This window comes from Mesoplodon densirostris, chromosome 9 (genome assembly GCF_025265405.1).
Source record: "Mesoplodon densirostris isolate mMesDen1 chromosome 9, mMesDen1 primary haplotype, whole genome shotgun sequence".
In the NCBI taxonomy this organism is placed as follows: domain Eukaryota; kingdom Metazoa; phylum Chordata; class Mammalia; order Artiodactyla; family Ziphiidae; genus Mesoplodon; species Mesoplodon densirostris.
In genome coordinates, this window is record NC_082669.1 from 107,215,086 (window position 1) to 107,232,624 (window position 17,539).

The following is a 17,539-nucleotide window of genomic DNA, read 5'->3' on the forward strand; positions in this document are numbered from 1 at the left end:
TTTTAAAAACCCACATCATTTTTTACATATTATCTGAAAGGATATTTGGAAAAATCTGGAAAGTCATCTGGTCTATGCTGCAAATAATCATTCAAACCATTTCGAATATAAGATTAGATTAAACCTTCATTCAAACATGTTTGAAAATCAGAGATTTTATTTATTTATTTATTTATTTATATTTTTAAAATTTCTTTTATTCAAGTATAGTTGATTTACAATGTTGTGTTCATGTTTACTGTACAGTGAAGTGACTCAGTTATACATATATTCTTTTTCATATTCTTTTCCATTATGGTTTATCACAGGATCTTGAATATAGTTCCCTGTGCTATACAGTTGCTCATCCATTCTCTATATAATAGTTTGCATCTACTAATACCAAACTCCTAATCCACCCCCCTACCCCATCTCCCTTGGCAACCGCAAGTCTGTTCTGTGTCTGTGAATCTGTTTCTGTTTCGTAGATAAGTTCATTTGTGTCGTATTTTAGATTGCACATATAAGTGACATGATATGGTATTTGTTTTTCTCTTTCTGACTTACTTCACTTAGTATGATAATCTCTAGGTTCATCCATGATGCTGCAAATGGCATTATTTCATTCTTTTTCTAAGGCTGAGTAGTATTCCATTGTATATAGATAGGTACCACATCTTCTTTATCCATTCACCTGTTGATGGACATTAGGTTGCATCCATGTTTTGGCTATTTTAAGTAGTGCTGCAATGAACACTGGGGTGCGTGTATCTTTTCGAATTACAGTTTTCTCTGGATATATGCCCAGGAGTGTGATTGCTGGATCATGTGGCGACTCTATTTTGAGTTTTTTGAGGAACCTCCATACCGTTCTCCATAGTGGCTGCACCAATTTACCTTCCCAGCAACAGTGTAAGTAGGAGGGTTCCCGTTTCTCCACAGTCTTTCCGGCATTTGTTATTTGTGGACTTCGTAATGATGGCCATTCTGACCGGTGTGAGGTGGTACCTCATTGTAGTGCTGATTTGCATTTCTCTAATAATTAGCGATGTTGAGCAGCTTTTCCTGTGCCTGTTGGCCATCTGTATGTCTTCTTTGGAGAAATGGCTAGTTAGATCTTCTGCCCATTTTTCAATTGGGTTGTTTGGTTTTTTGTTACTGAGTTGTATGAGCTGTTTGTATATTTTGGAAATTAAGCTCTTGTTGGTTGCATCATTTGCAAATATTTTCTCCCACTCCATAGGTTGTTTTCTCATTTTGTTTATGGTTTCCTTTGTTATACAAAAGCTTTTAAGTTTAGTTAGGTCCCATTTGTTTATTTTTTGCTTTTACTTCTATTACCTTGGGAGACTGACCTAAGAAAACATTGGTATGATTTATGTCAGAGAACGTTTTGCCTATGCTCTCGTCTAAGAGTTTTATGTTGTCGCAATTGGACATATGAGGGAATAGACAAATTGGGAGCTCAGCACTTTCCTATTCTTTACCTTTTGCTTCTGCCAAATATCCCTTTGAACTCAGTACCAAGGCTGTTTCTCTTATTACAAAGCTCAGTTTATTATTGGATAAGAAATAGAAAGCCTAGGGACTTCCCTGGTTGTCCAGTGGTTAGGACTCCATGCTTCCACTGTAGGGGGTGTGGGTTCGATCCCCGGTTGTGCACATCCCGCATGCCTGTGCAGCGTGCCCAAAAATTTTTTTAAAATAAATAAAAAATAAAAACTGAGGCTCATGCCTGTGTAGCGCAGCCAAAAAATCTGTAAAAAATTAAGATACAGAAAAGCTAGGCCATCACAGACATTCAAATGAGATGTCAAAGTTGTGTGTGTGTGTATACATGTGTGCATGCACGCGCGTGTGTGCATGAGTTAAATACTTTTTTAAAAGCTTTGGGGATTATCTACAAATATGAAAACATATGTACATATATGTAGAACTTGGCAACTAGTAACCACTAGTTCTACACAACTATGCAGGGAGACCCTAGTGTCCAAGTATTTTATCATCCTTGGCACTGTTTCCTGAGTAACAGGAAACACTCCCAATAAAAGCTAAGGTGAGGGCAAGATGTAGCAACTAGTCTATCAAGTTTGAGGAGGTGTCCTGACAGTCTCTGACACTTTGCTGGAGTGGCTATCACTGAAGTGGCCATTGATAGGAGAAACGGGGTAAACTGTGAACCCGACTAGTATTGTAATTCGGCGATTTTGCCTTTGCTTTTCAGCAACCTCAGTCATTCAGCAGCACGAACTGAGGGTTTTTTTTTTTTTTTTTTGGCTGCGTTGGGTCTTCGTTGCTGTGCGCGGGCTTTCTCTAGTTGTGGCGAGCGGGGGCTGCTCTTCGTTGCGGTGCACAGGCTTCTCATTGCGGTGGCTTCTCTTGTTGCGGAGCACGGGCTCTAGGCGCGTGGGCTTCAGTAGTTGTGGCTCGTGGGCTCTAGAGCGCAGGCTCAGTAGTTGCAGCGCATGGGCGTAGTTGCTCCGCGGCATGCGGGTTCTTTCCGGATCTGGGCTCAAACCCGTGTTCCCTGCACTGGCAGGCAGATTCTTAACCACTGCACCACCAGGGAAGTCCCACGAGCTGAGTTTTCTAGTGCAGTCTTTAGGAAGTTTGTCCATTTCCACCTCAGTCAGGAGAAGAAGATGTGGACATCTGAGCTTCCCAAAGCCATGAGACTCGGCCCTTCCTACTGTTCTAGAACAACAGTTGGTCTCTGAAAGTTTTGTCCAAGAAGAGGTGATACTCAAAATCTTTAACTAAGACCACAGACACTGACCAATCAGAACGGACGCCAGTCATAAACAGCCATTAAATGACTACCAGATGAATAACCAGCCTCGAATCCAGATGGCCAATTGCATCTATGTGATCAATTACTCAGCTACTTTACCACTGAGAGCCTTGGGCTCCCAGATTCTCAGCCTTGAAGAATCAACTGGATTTCCACTTTCTTCGGTCCCAAGTAGGACAGAAAACCAGTCCTACATCTGTCCCATTTTCTTTAAGGCTTTTTGCCTGCAACTCACTCCAATTATTGTGTCAGCCTAAGCACATTGTTACAGAAATAGAAACTGGCAGGACAAGCATTGTCTGGTGTTGGGGAGCTCACGTCACTGAAGGAAGGTTGGAGATGCGGGTTCATGAAGCAGGGATGGTCCAAGGGAACCCAGCCAGTCTGTTGGGCAAGTCACACTGGTTAGGGCGCTGCTGGATGATGCCTGACCTCTGCCAACCCTGGGATTTGTGTCACTCAGTCTACGAGTAAATATAATGTGAGTCAGAAGTGCCAGGGGGACAGAGGGAGAACATAGACTTTAACTTTGGTTTCTGCAGCCGTAAGCAGAGCCATTTCTTCCACCAGGGCTCACACAATCAAGAATCCTCAAAACATGGAAAAAGGGTTGAAAGTTTGGGGTAAAAAGAAAAAGAAAGCAATGCATCTGAATTGAAATGAGGGACCTCTGAATCATCAACCAAATGCTTTACTCAGAAACAACCAGTGGTGTCTATAAGCTTGTTTCAATTCTGAACATCAATGCAGGGAGCTGAGATACTACTTATGGGCTGTCACCATACCTGGCAGTATTGTGCCACTACAACCTGTTACCACTCTACCATGCCTGTGCTGTCCTCACCTTTCCCACATTCTCCCACCTCTGCACACCTGGCTATGGTCTATGCCTACAGCCCTGCATCCTACCTTCCCTCAGTCTTGGGCTGAAGGCACTAGCTTGAAAATCATTGAGGTTTTCCACCAGATGTTGTTTAGAATTATACAGGGTTGTAAGTTCCAAAATAATTTTCCAGCCACTTAGAATCACTGGATTTTAGGATCAAGGTTAGGAGGGGAGTGTGCTTCCCCAAAACAAAGTTCACTTGCCCCTCATCAGTTCTGCTAAGTCAGAATTTCTGGGGCTAATCTATATTTTTTTAATTTTAAAAAATGTTATCTTTTTATTGAAGTATAGTTGCTGTCCAATATTATATAAGTTACAGGTGTACATTGTAGTGATTCACAATTTTTAAAGGTTATATTCCATTTATAGTTATTATAAAATTTTGGCTATATTCCTTGTATTGTACAATATGTCCTTGTAGCTTACCTTATAACCTAATAGTTTGTACCTCTTAACCCCCTACTCCTATATTGCCCTTTCCCCCTGCTAATCTCTATTTTTAATAAGGTTCCCTAAGTAATTCCGGTGCAGTCAAGCTGGGTAACTTCTGATTCAGTGTGTCCTCCATGACGTAAACTTTAAAGAAGAGGAACTCATTAAGAACTGAAATAAAATACACGCAGATCATCAAAGACAGAACCATGATCTGTGCCAGAGAATGCAAGCGACCTGAGAAAGCTGACAATGACCACAGAAGACTGGTGACGACGGTGACTCACAGTAAGAAAAACGTTAAATAGGAAGGGTCATTTATCTGTATCTGGCAATAAAAGAAGCCACCCACAGGGTACACCCAGTTTTGAACCCGGGCCCTCTTAATCTGCAGGCAAACACTCTCCCCCTGTGCTATAGCCCCACGCCTGACTAGAGGTCCTCCTTGGCTTATTTCACCTGTGTGTAGTGTGCTGTAACCTGTTCATTCCCAGTCAGCCTGTGGAAACTGGCAGACCCACCACAAACTGACTAGAGACTGACTTCCGGCCATGAGTTCATCTTTCCATTCCCCGGAGATCCCTCACTTGTCTAATAGGCACTTTTCTACCCTGTAGCCACAAACTGAATTCCTTCAAAAACTGAAGTCTCATCCTCTTCCCTCACTCAGATCCTGGTGAGCAGTGCAGGGGGGAAGGGGAAAAGACTAAGGATCATAGCTGTATTAGTCAGGTATTCCCACAGTAATGCTTCAAAACAAATCATCCCAAGATTCTGATTCGTGCAACAATAAGCATTTATTTTCATGTTCATAGGGCAGCAGCATGGATACCAAACAGTGGACCTAGGCTGGGCTTTACCTGGTGGCCCTGCTTCAAGCTGTGGGTCCTTCTGTGCTTGGTTTCCGTCTGTTCATTCTGGAGTCCCCATTGGAGGAGTAGCAGCTAGCGGGGGAAGCTTTTTTTCAGGGCAATGGCAGAAACTCAAAAAGGCAAGCCCAACAATGCAAGCAGGTTGCAAGCCTCTGCTTGTATCATGTGAGCTAACATCCCATCAGTCAAAGCCGGGTCACAGGACCAAGCCGTACATCAAAGGCAGGGAAATATATCCCACTTCTAATGGGAGGATGTGAAAAGTCCTGTGGCAAAGAGCACAGATAGAATAAGTGAAGAACTGGAGCTAACTGTTTAATCTATCATGGTCTGCCCTCTCGGTCATAATTATTTACATTTCTCCCACATGCAAAATATACTCAGCTTTATTTATCCCAAGTCCCCAGAGCCTCAGGCAATCAGACAAAGTCCAGGATCTACCTAAGATCCAGGTGAGATCTACATAAGATCTCTTGATCTGGAAACATATGAACTTAAAAGATAAGTGATCCACCCCTCACATATGCCAAATCCAGTGACAGTACAGGAACCGACTTACCGCAATAAACATTTACATTCAAAGACTGAACAAAATAGGAAGCACACACAGTCACGGAAACTGGGTATGCAGAAGAAGCTGCCATGCTCCCTTCTGCATTTGGGTACTGCCAGAGTCTCCTCCTAGATACCGATTTCAGTATTTGCCAGTCTTATGCACAATAATGTTGCATAACAAGCCACCCCCGACTAGTAACACACAATGATAAGCATTTATTGCCACGACCATGGGTTTGCAGGTTGAATGTGAATCGGCTGGTCTAGGCTGGGCTTGGCCGGGTGGGTGGGCCTCAAACTGTGGGTCTAGTTGGCCTTAGCTCCTCTCAGTGAATTGGGCTCAGGGCTGGGCCTTGTGTGCTCATGTTGGGGCCCAGGCCGAAGGAGAGAACCTTACTGGGCAAGCGCATCTCAGGGTAAGGGTGGAAGTCCCAGAGGGCAAGCCCAACCTTGCAAGTAGATCTCAAGGCCTTGCTTGTATCATATCTACCAACATCCTGTTGGCCAAAACACGTCACATGGCGTGCCAGTTATCAATTTATTGACTGGCAGCTCCAAATTCACCCTTCTGTACCTGCTGTGGGATAACGGACAGGATTCTTTAAGCATTTCTCCTTTCAGTGAGCACGATGTTAACAGGGCGCTGGAGGGACACTGCAGGAGAAAGGGGTCTTCTCGCTCTGGCTCCTGCTGCAGGCTGGGCGGTGGTGCAGGTGTGTAAGGACACCTGGTGTGCCCTGTCCCAGGCATACGCCCAGAGAATGAAATCCCTTGGTGACCTCGCTGGGCTGGTGACCACCTCCACACCCCACCCCCAACCCCACTCTCAGGCCCCCAACCCGCTGTACCTGCCTGCCAGCCTCGGCTTGCCTCTGCCCAGAGGTCTGGTTCCTACATCCTCCAGGTGCAGACACTGCGCGCTTCAGGACTCACACTTCCACGTGGCTTACCTGAGTCCCCAGAGTCTGCTTCCTGCTTGCCTGGCAACCGTGAACGGGTCTGGCGGGGGCAACCTGGTGAGTGGGCCGCGACCCCACCTTCCTCCATGAGGTCTGGATCCTAGCTTTGGGGAGGGGTTCCCCTTCTAAATTTGCCCTTGCTTGGACCCCTCACCTCAAGGGTACCTTTGGAGTTTTCTTTGCACCTTAAGAGTTAGCCTATTTTCATAGCGCAATGATTCTTTATAATAAACTTCCCTTGTTTAAATTACTGTGTAGCTTCTGTCTCCTGACTGGCCTAGACTGAGACATTCTGCCGAGCCCAGAGCAAAGGGATGCAGTGCACACCGGCTTCTGGAGGAGAAACAGAAAAGTCACAAAGCAGAAGGCACAGAAACAGAGAGAGGTGAATTACAGTCAGTTGGTCAACTTACCACACTTCACTGTAACAGAGCAGAGAAGACATCTGAAAAAACAACACAGTCTGGGGAAAAGTGGTGGCGAGGGCCGCGGCAGACACGTTATTAAGTACGATGTGCTATCAGCGAAGCCGTTTACCTGTATTTGACAATATATCAAGCCACTAGGGGGCACCTGAGTTTGAACCGGTGGACCTTTTGGTTTGCAGGCAAACGCTCTAACCCTCAGCCACACCCCCTTCCTCGGCGAAAACTCCTCCTTACCTTATTTCACGTGTTATCACACCCAAGCATTCCGTAGTTACCGTAAATTTGATTCATTCCACGTCCGCCTCTGAAACGGACACACCCACCACAAACTGACTGGAGAGCATTCTCGGGCCACGAGTTCACCTTTCCAGCCCCTAGAGGCCCCTCCTGGTCTAATAAGAGCATTTCCACTCTAGCTGCAACCAGAACTGCAGGCCGCGAGTAGGGAGGCACCAGCCTTGAGAACTAGGGCTTCTGGGGCTGGGACCCCCGCCCCGCCATCCTTCCTTCCTTCCCTCCTGCCCCCGCTCCCCTGCTCTGCCCCGTCCTCCCCAGCCCCAGCCTCCTTCTTTCACTGACCCCTCCATCGCGCACTCCGCTCTCCTCCGCTCTCCCGGGTCTGGTCCCCGCCTGAGGCGGTGTCCCAGGGGCTGCGCTGAACCCAGGGGAGATAGCGCCCCAGAGGAGGCAGCCCTGGATCCTTCGGGTAGCGCGACCCGGGAAGCTGAGATGAGGCATAAAGGCTATTATTTGGGGGGCCACAACCCTGGGACCAAGGGGCCCTGGTGTGTGGTCAGAGACCTCTCTTTCCCTCTGCCCCAGGGCGGGAGGGCTCAAGCCCTGCGTGAGCCTCTTCCCTCCGCAGCCCTCCAGTCACCCAGGTCCACACAGTGGAATATTACTCAGCGATAAAAAGAAATGAGCTATCAGTCCACGAAAAGACATGGAGGAACATTACATGCATACTGCTAAGTGAAAGAGGCCAGTCTGAAAAGGCTACATATTGTATACTTCCGACTATATGGCATTCTGGAAAAGGCAAAGCTGTGAAGACAGCAAACAGATCAGTGGTTGCCGGGGATTTGTTGGGGAGGGAGAGAGAGATGAATAAGTATAGCAGGGGGAATTTTTAGAGCAGTGAAACTATTCTGTGTGATATTTCAATTGTGGGTACATGACGTTATGCATTTGCCCAAAACCCACAAAACTCTAAAAACTGTACAACACAAAGCATGAACCTTAATGTAAACCATGGACTTTGGTTAATAATAATGTATCAATATTTATTCACCATTTTTATCAAATGTCACACTATTGTAAAATGTTAATGACGGGGCAACTGGGAGGTGGCAGCTGAGGTGAGGGGTAGCGGGGAACTCTCTATACTTTCTGCTCAATTTTTCTGTAAACCTAAAACTGCTCTAAAAAACAATATCTATTAATTTTTTTAAAAGTGATAGCAGGTAGGGCTACCTGAATTATGAATCAGAGGCCTCATGATCCATGTTTAAATGTCTACCTATGAGCTGTTATTATCTAAAAAGCATCTTTCCACCCATAATGCTATCTGGATCTGTAACTCAGCCAGCCACCTGGGTATTCGTGGCCTTCCACGAAGCCGGGGGTCTGCCCCATGGCAGATGAACACCTTTCCCACCAGGTCTCCTTCCCACCCTCTCCCTCCTAGCCCACCTGGCAGCTTCTCAGGCCCCTGCAAAGGGCACCGGCTTTGATAATCATACACGTTTAGGCAAAATGCCCTTTAGAATCATCCAGTATAGTCTTCCCCCAAAGTGTCTGTCCGATTGGCTAGTGCTTGCAGGGTAGGAAGAGGTGGGAGGAAGAGTAGAGTATGTGTTGTTTTTAAAATAAAGGGTATCCAGTTCCCTCCTCAGGGTCTCTGGGGCACAGCTGCTAATTCAGACGGCTCCCTGGACTTCCTGCCTATTAACTCACTTGAAAAGAGAAATAGTAAATGGGAGAACTGACCTAGCACACGCGTTTCTCTTTGGGGCAAGACAAAACCTCTAATTCTGGATGAGGAAGACTTCCAACCATTTCCTGAGTCAGAAGATGATGTTTCCTACCCTTTCTCCCCTCTCCTGTCCTGTCTGCTAAGCCCCTCTAGAGGAAAGTAGCCAAATTTAGAGAGCTACCTAAAAAGGGGCGGGTGTCAGTACTGAGGAGGTCTATAGTGACCACCTGTGTGGATTTAGGTTGGAAAGAAAACCAACAGGGGGCACCTGGATTTGAACCAGGGACCTCTTGATCTGCAGTCAAATGCTCTACCCCTGAGCTATACCCCCACACACAGATTGTAGGTTCTTAACTTGCATCATTTCAGTATGTCTCAATACCCAGGTATGCTGTATACTGCAATTGTCAGCCATTCTCAGCGAGCTGGTGAGAACCTGCAGAGCTGCATCCCTCAGCGACGCCCTCTGGTCACCAACATCCCCTTCATTTCCCACAAAAGTGCTTACTTCTTGTTGGATGATTCCTCTACAGACTGAATGTCAGCTGTTTGTTTGTTTTCTTTTTTCTTCTGTGTGAAACTAATTATCCCTCTTCCATCTGCTTTTTGTCCTGTGGATTTATACATTTTTATTGCTTTATTATAATTAGGAAAATGTTATTTCTAAAAATTGTATAAGTGAAAATATAGACATAAATAAAGTAAAATTAAATAGCTCTGACAGATATGTATTGTGTTGGCCAAAACGTTCATTCAGGTTTTTCCGTAAGATGTTACAAACTAACATTTTGGACAACCCAATATTTTAGCAGGGAAAAAACACATTTTTTTCCCCAAAGAAGTAAAAAACTCAAACCATATCTCCAACCTCTGCAGCCTCAAATGTACTGTTTGCACTGTTAAATGTAAGTTTTTTAAAAAAAATTTATATTGGAGTAGACTTGATTTACGATGTGTTAGTTTCAGGGGTACAGCTGTACAGGGTTTTAAAAAACATAAATATTCTGAATTAAACCCAAGATATTCATAATTACTAAGGACTGTTCAAAATGTATATTTTCTCATTGTTTCTAAATTATGTACTTTCTTTCCTTACTATTTGTGTGTTACTTAAAAAATATGTTGTAGCTAAGAATTATAACCCAAAGTATTAAGCACTGATAAACATATCCTTTTATACACATGAACCATGTATTGCAAAATTTTTTAAAAATTTGATGCTTTGGTGAGAAGTGCAATTGAATAATAAAGTTGTCTTTACTGATATTTTATAACATTATAAAATAAATATTTTTTTTAGGTATGAAGAAAAATAACTTCCAATCTAGAATTCTGAACCCAGGTAAACTAACATTCAAGCAAGAGGACAAAATAAAGACATTTCAGATGTGCAAAACCAAGAGCATTTATTGGAGCTGAGCCTCACTCAGTTAAGAAGGAGAAAGAAGGGAGATGAACCCGGGGAGAAACAGGAGAATGCAAAGTTGAAGGATGACTCCCCTGTGGTACCTTCTCTCCTGAGCTAGGGTCTGCTACTTGATATCTTCATTTAGAGATCCTGTACGCTTCTCAAACCAAACATGGGCAAGAGGGAATTATTAGTTCTCACCCTTAACCTGCTCCCCGCCCCTCAACTGTGTTGCCCAACTAAGTAAAGGCACGATTCTCCCAGCGACTCTGCCAGACACCTGCCAGCCACTGTCAATTCATCCCTTTTGCATCCAAAGCCCACGGCAAGTCATGCCGGCTCTTCGGTAGGATGTATCAGCATCTGAGCCCACCTGGCCGCACACCGTCAGGACTTGTGGTCAAGGCCCTACTGCCTGTCCCTCACCAAACCCACTGTCACACTCTCCTGACAGGTCTTCTTTCTCCCCATCCATCTACTTCCACTGGGCACCAACGTGATCTTTTCAAACGTGAGTCAGATTCTGTGTCCTGCTTGGTTCAGTAGCTCCCTGCTCTGCTCGGAATGAAATCCCATGTCCATCCTCCTTGGAACCCACAGGAGCTGGCCCTGGCTTCTTCTCCCCCCAATCCCTTCCTTTCTTGTTCCCAGCACTTGCCCCCAGCCATACTGGTCTTTGCTGTTCCGCCAAAGCATCAAACACGCTCCACTTTGGAGCCTGGCACCTTTCCCTGGACACAGGCTGGGGCCTCTTCCCATCACTCACTGCTCCGTCCAGAGTCCGCTCAGCAGCAAGGCCTCCTCTGGCCGCTTTGTTTAAATTGCACCCCATCATTTTTCAGCCCTTCGCTCTGTTTTTGTTTTTCTCACAGTCCCTATTATGACCTGCATTACAGCAATATAGATTTTTATTAATTATCTGTCACCCTCACCGTGATGGAAGCTCCAGGAAGGCGGACCCTTCATCTGTTTTCTTCTGTGTGTCTGGCACTTAGTGAGCTCTCAAAACAATTTTTGTACATCATGCTTTTATGACTAGGAAACTACCACATTGTGGTAGATTTTTATAAACTGTCGAATTTTATTCACTCAAGCTTTATTGATTAAAAAATGTAATTTATGTTTGTAAGTGAGATAGAGCCATATTCTTCTCTGTGTGGGTGGTACACCATCTCTTCCAGGTTTTAGAATCAGGGTTTAGACTCCGTTCATAATTTTGGAAGATTTCTATCTTTTCTTCTAGCTTCCAGATCACTTTTTAAAATTGTTTTAGGAATTTGTGATTCATTAAAAGAATGGGATGATTGTAAAAAAACAAAAACAAAAACAAGAAAAACCTATTTGTTGTATAAATGGATGAATAAACGTTAAACAAAGAAACGGATCAACATGCAGACAAAGAAGTTCACCCTCACCTATAGGGTGGGCAGCATGCAATCCACGGATGGGCTGAACAGAACACAAAGGTGGAGGAAGGGTGAATCTGCTCTCTGCTTGAGCTGGGACATCACTTTCTCCTGCCTTCAGACCTCAGTGCTCCTGATTCTCCAGCCTTTGGACTCAGACCAGACCTTACACTATTGGCTAACCTGGTTCTCAGGCCTCCAAGCTTGGATGGAACTACACCACCTGCTTTCCTGGACTTCCAGCTTGCAGAAGACAGATGGTGAAACCTCTCAGACTCCATAATCACTGAGCCAATTCCTCATAATAAATCACTTTCTATTTCTATATATAACTATATGCATCCTAGTGGTTCTGTTTCTATGGAGAACCCTGACTAATATGGTGACTCTATGTCCTAATTTGCTTGGGACAGTCCCAGTTGATGCTTGTGGTCCCAGCATCAATATGAATAGCATCCCTTTTCTCTCGCAAAGGTTTCCTGGTTGGACGATAAATAGATGGTTCTCCAACACTTGATGAAAGTGGAATTACAAACTAGCGGGGAAAGTGCCAAATTGTTCAACAAATGGTACTGAAATAACTGGTTTTCCATATTAAAAACAACAACTACTACTACTACTTAAAAACCCTCACCACACAGAAAGGTAGATTCCAGATGAATTAAAGACCTAAATGTGAAAAAAAAATTTTAATTATTTGAATTAAAAATAGGAGACTTTCAGGAACAGTTCTTGGAACTTTCTGAGATGTTGTTTCCAGGTTATAGTCCTCAAATTTGGCTCAAATAAAATTTTCCACTTCTTTCATAAAAAAAAAGGAGACTATCGTTATACTCTCAGGAAAAGGAAGGATTTCTTAACACAAAAGACACATACTGTTTCTTAAAAAAAGATAAGATTGATTTGTTTTCATCAAAAGAAAAAGTAAATTATAATATTTTAAGATGAGTAATAGTTGTTTCTCCATGGAGAGAGGCATGATACCATTTGCAGTCTTTCACCAAATTATCTTTATCTGGCTTAATGACAGCTAGCTTGAACAATAGGTCAGATTTCCAAATCTGGTGATTTCATTTCATATTCTTTATTTCTGTTAAGTCATGATAACTTAAAGGTCACAAGGTATAGTAGCAAGTGTTTGGTGATTCTGGCAGATAATTATGGTTATTCAAATTTCTCACTAAAGACTGCTTTCCACACTCACTCAGATATGAGGTTGACAAGTGCATGGTCCTTAAACCTGGGAGTTGAGTACAGCAACATGGGAGAGAGCAGTGAACGTATTTCTAGTCCACTCTGGCTTTGGGAGGAATTTCCTTAGATTCTTCTATAGAACTTGGATGTGGTTTTCACATATGCCTAGTAACACATCATTAGTTCCTGTCTCCACCGTGAATGAACAAAATCATCATGCACAGGGAATAAGCTAAACACAACTATTGAATCATTGTTCCACGAACAGGTCTTCTTAACCAAACAACAAAAGAGCACGGTATTAAAGCCCTGGAGTGATAGATTCTGGATATTCAAAATATTTGTACACCTGAGATATTCCACTTGTGCCTCAAGGCCATAGAAATGGGCCTTCTCAGCATTTTGAAGAAATGTTTTAATCTTCTCTCTCATTTCAAAAACTCATGCAAGCACTCTTAGCAGCTGATATTTGTCAGTGTGGAAATGCAGAATCGTGTATTCACTCCCATTTCTTTGGCCAGGATGCTAAAATGATAGCTCCTGGGGATAGCCGGCAATCCTCAGTGTTCCTTGTCCTGTAGCTGCATCACTCCAATCTCTGCCTCTGTCTTCACACGGTCCTCTTCCTGTTTGTGTGTCTGTCTCTCCTCCTTTTATAAGGACACGAGTCATTGGATTAGGACCCATCCGAATCCACTATAACCTCATTTTAACTAATTACTAATAATATCTGCAAAGGCCCTATTTCTAAATGGGTCACTTTCACAAGTACCGTGGTTAGCACTTCAACATATCTTTTTGGGGGGCACAATTCAACCCATACAGAAGGCTTCCCTGCTCCTTAGACACACAGAAGCAGCAGTGAGTTCCTGGAGTCTGAAAGTGGTGTCAAGAGTAAAAGGTACCCACTAGGGGTTGTTGACATGCAAGGGCTTGTATCTCAGAGGCAAAACCTTCTGGCTACAGATCAAGAGGTCACTGGTTCAAATTCACATCCACCTTATTTATTCCCTACTGTTCCTCACAAAGATCTCTGAGAAAGGGAACATGAGCTCAGAGGGAGAAAATAAAAATCTGCTCAGATAACACCGATGCACTGCAGTTGTAAAATGTCAAAACAATCCTCTTAGAGAAATGTTCTTCTCTAAAATCAGAGACGATCAGAAACTGCTGCGTGGAATTTTATCCGTAAGAATGAAACTGCCCACTTTTTCCGGAGCTGATATTATTCACCCAGTGTCCCCAGAGCCCAGCACAGTTTCCAGCTCATGGCAAGTGCTCAGAAACATTTGTTGCACACATGTGTCCCCATTTATTCTCCTCAGAGCACTGAAATCTCAGCTTCTGCTGAGGGCACCACAGTGCCCAGCACACAGTAGGACCCTAAGAAATGAAAGTTGAATAAAAACTCCAAGAAACCTCCAAAGTCAAGGACGTGGCTGCATCTCTAGAGAACTCCAGGCTTCCATGTTCCAACCTGGATACTCTCCTTTGTGGGGCCGAAGATACCCTCTCGTCCTCTGTTTCCTCATCTGTGATATAGGAGTAATAACACAACCCCCGGGGCTGGATTTTTCTGAGACAAACTGGGATCTTCAGCTCGAATTGTGCTGCTCTGGATGGAAGAGGTGGGTCTGCTCCTTGACTTGCTTGAACGAGTTTTCCCCATATTGGGAGGGGGGCAGAAGCTTCTTAAGATTTAGCTTCCTAAATGGTAAACTGGGAAGAGCGCTAACCCAGGACAAAGAAGACCACCCTCGGGGTTCCCGGCAGGCACTGGGAGGAAAGGGAGAGGGTCTCAGGACACCCGTCTGGTGGAGTGGAGGCACCAGTGCTCGGTAAACACAGAGAAGAAGCAATGGTGAACAGGTGCCCTGGGTGTGACTGTGAGTGTGAAAGGGCCTGGTCACAGATGTGTGGATCTAGAGCAGTGGTTCTCAAAGCGTGGCCCTAGACCAGCAGCATCAGCATCACCTGAGAACTTGCTAATCAGAAACTTTCAGGGGGGAGCCCAGTCATCTTTGTTTTAACAAGCCCTCCAGATGATTCTGATGCACCCTAAAATTAAGAACCACGGGTCTAGAACAGAGTTCAGAGGGTGAGCAGTCTGATCGTGGTCCTTGGTTTTCATCCTGCCTCTTCCCACCAGCTCCGGCTGACCCTGGGGCAAGTGATAGAATTCCTAACCCATCCCCTTCTTGGGTGTTTCAGTACCTAAGTCTTCCTGCAGGAGGCGCAGAAGAAGCCGATGTAGATCTGTGGCAGGTGTTCCTCAAAGTGGCGTCTCCCGACCCTCTATAAGGAGCTTGTTCCGAACCCCCAGATCGCATCTTGCGTGTTCGACAAGCTCCCAAGATGATTCCTAAGCACAGGAAATCTGAGGACTGGCCCAAAGTGTGCAGTCCATGCACCAGCTCAAACCCTAGTGTCCCCATTAGCTTTTCCTTGTTGTTCTTGAGCTGCATGGCACTCTGCTCTGCTAAGCCCACATTCTAGTCCCCTTGATGGTCCCGAGTAATTTCTTCAGAGGCTCCCGTTATGTAGTCTTTATATTTTCTGATGGATGGAAGATACGGACAAGAGGAAGATGAGAGAGTCATTGGTTTAATTACAGGGTCCTGAACCCAAAGTCAGGAGGATGGATTCAGGTCCTGAGCCCATCTGTAAGGATCTGTGTGTGCTTGAGCAGACCAGTAACCCTGAATCTCTGTTTTCAGATCCCATTGTGAAGGGCACAGACTAGCGACCCTGAAGTCTCTTCGTGCTATAAATATCTGTGTCAGTGCTTTTCCAGAAAGAGCAGGGAGGTAGCTACAGGGATGGGGAAACTATTGCTTATTTTGCATCAAGGAAATAAAATTAAAGTGAGGCCAGCTTGGCAGCTTTCAGCAGGCCCAGCGTGATGAGTATCTGTGGCAAAAATTTATAGGAATGTTGGGCATGGCTGCACAGGTATAAGGTAGTACTAAGGCCTATACCTATGTCAGGGGGTATAGCTCAGGGGTAGAGCATTTGACTGCAGATCAAGAGGTCCCTGGTTCAAATCCAGGTGCCCCCTGCTGTCTTTCACTTTTGCTAGTTGGAGCTGGTGTTGAAGGTTCTGCTCCTTTTCCTAATCCTGGGCCTCAGTATACCAAGCCTTCTCAAATCTGGGGAAAAGTCCAGGGTAACTTAAAACCCTGTCACTGAGCACTACAACCCCAGAGTGATAAGTTCCTCCAACTCTGACTTTTTAATTTCACTTACCACAGGTCTTGTTCTACATAGGCTTGTTTCTACATGTTTTCATTGCCCTAAATCAGTGCTGTGCTGGTTAGTGTTTAACAACCAGCTCTTGGGGTTGTTGCTACAAAGCACTGATTTGTGTTTTCCAATTTCATGGTGTAAATAATCTCACTGTATCCAATGTCAAGCCACAAACATAAGATCACTGATCACAGAGTTGGGAAGACATGCTAACAAGTGACTCTCTGGTGCAAGCCAGCTTGAACACACCACTGTCCCTAATCCATCTTCTCTACAGTGGCATGGGCTCTGTGACCCGCCCCCTCACTCTATCCTCACGACACTTACAGACATCAGAGCAGTGGATGTTATGGAATCATCCATTTACTTAAGACATATTTGAGTCCTAATCAATGCCAGACACAGGAAAGACAGAGCTCAGCAAGAACTGTTTGTGGTGAGCAAAGGAGTCAAATTAAGAAATGGGGTCCATTTCTCCAAGGACGTCGTTGTTGAGCTGTCAAGGAGAAAAACTACCATGGCTTCCAGTTCTTTGACAAAACCTCAGATGCGTGGCCTTCTGGCCAAGCGTTTGAGATTTCATATTGTTGGAGCATTCGTTGTCTCCTTGGGAGTTGCAGCTTTCTATAAGTTTGCTGTGGCTGAACCAAGAAAGAAGGCATATGCAGATTTCTACAGAAATTACGATTCCATAAAAGATTTTGAGATGAGGAAGGCTGGTATCTTTCAGAGTGCAAAGTGATTTTGGAATATAAAGAATTTCTTTGGGTTGAATTCCATGGAAGTTTGTCACTTACCTGTGTTCCTGAACTATGAACTACTAATATCTGGGGTAAGGAATAGTTTCTCATGATAAATAAACGATTAACAAAAAAAAAGAAAAAAGAAATGGTCAGGGGCTTTCCTGGTGGCGCAGTGGTTAGGAATCCGCCTGCCAATGCAGGGGACAATGGTTCGAGCCCTGGTCTGGGAAGATCCCACATGCTGCGGAGCAACTAAGCCCGTGCGCCACAACTAGTGAGACTGCGTTCTGTAGCCGGTGAGCCACGCGCCTAGAGCCCGTGCTCCACAACAAGAGAGGCCACCGCGATGAGAAGCCCGCCCACCGCAACGAAAAGTAGCCGCTCCCGCAACTAGAGAAAGTCCCCGCCCAGAAACGAAGACCCAACGCAGCCATAAATAAATCATAAATAAATGGTCAAATGAACGATAAGGATAGCTAGACAAAAGAAGTGTGCTAATCCCTTAAGGGATTTTAAGGTTTAGGGATTGAGACTGAGGGTGGCACGTTGGCACGAGCTGGAAGAAGGGACACCTATAAGGAGGAAGCTGACCTCAGCAAGATGATAGGACACAGGCCCAAAGCACAGGTAAGGCGCTTACCAAGGGGCTCTGGCCTTTAGGAATC

At 44.7% G+C, this 17,539-nt stretch overlaps 1 protein-coding gene and 2 non-coding genes across 3 annotated transcripts; 2 read left to right on the forward strand and 1 right to left on the reverse strand.

Annotated features, from left to right (window-relative positions):
- Positions 1–9,136: 9,136 nt before the first annotated feature.
- On the reverse strand, positions 9,137–9,208 carry TRNAC-GCA (transfer RNA cysteine (anticodon GCA)). The gene has a single exon. It is a non-coding gene; the product is annotated as a tRNA-Cys (tRNA).
- Positions 9,209–15,871: 6,663 nt separating this feature from the next.
- On the forward strand, positions 15,872–15,943 carry TRNAC-GCA (transfer RNA cysteine (anticodon GCA)). The gene has a single exon. It is a non-coding gene; the product is annotated as a tRNA-Cys (tRNA).
- Positions 15,944–16,602: 659 nt separating this feature from the next.
- Positions 16,603–16,978, forward strand: LOC132496318 (cytochrome c oxidase subunit 6C-like). The gene has a single exon (XM_060108639.1). It carries the CDS (start codon positions 16,649–16,651, stop codon positions 16,871–16,873), a length of 225 nt encoding a protein of 74 aa, XP_059964622.1. The 5' UTR covers positions 16,603–16,648; the 3' UTR covers positions 16,874–16,978.
- The last annotated feature ends 561 nt before the right edge of the window (positions 16,979–17,539 follow it).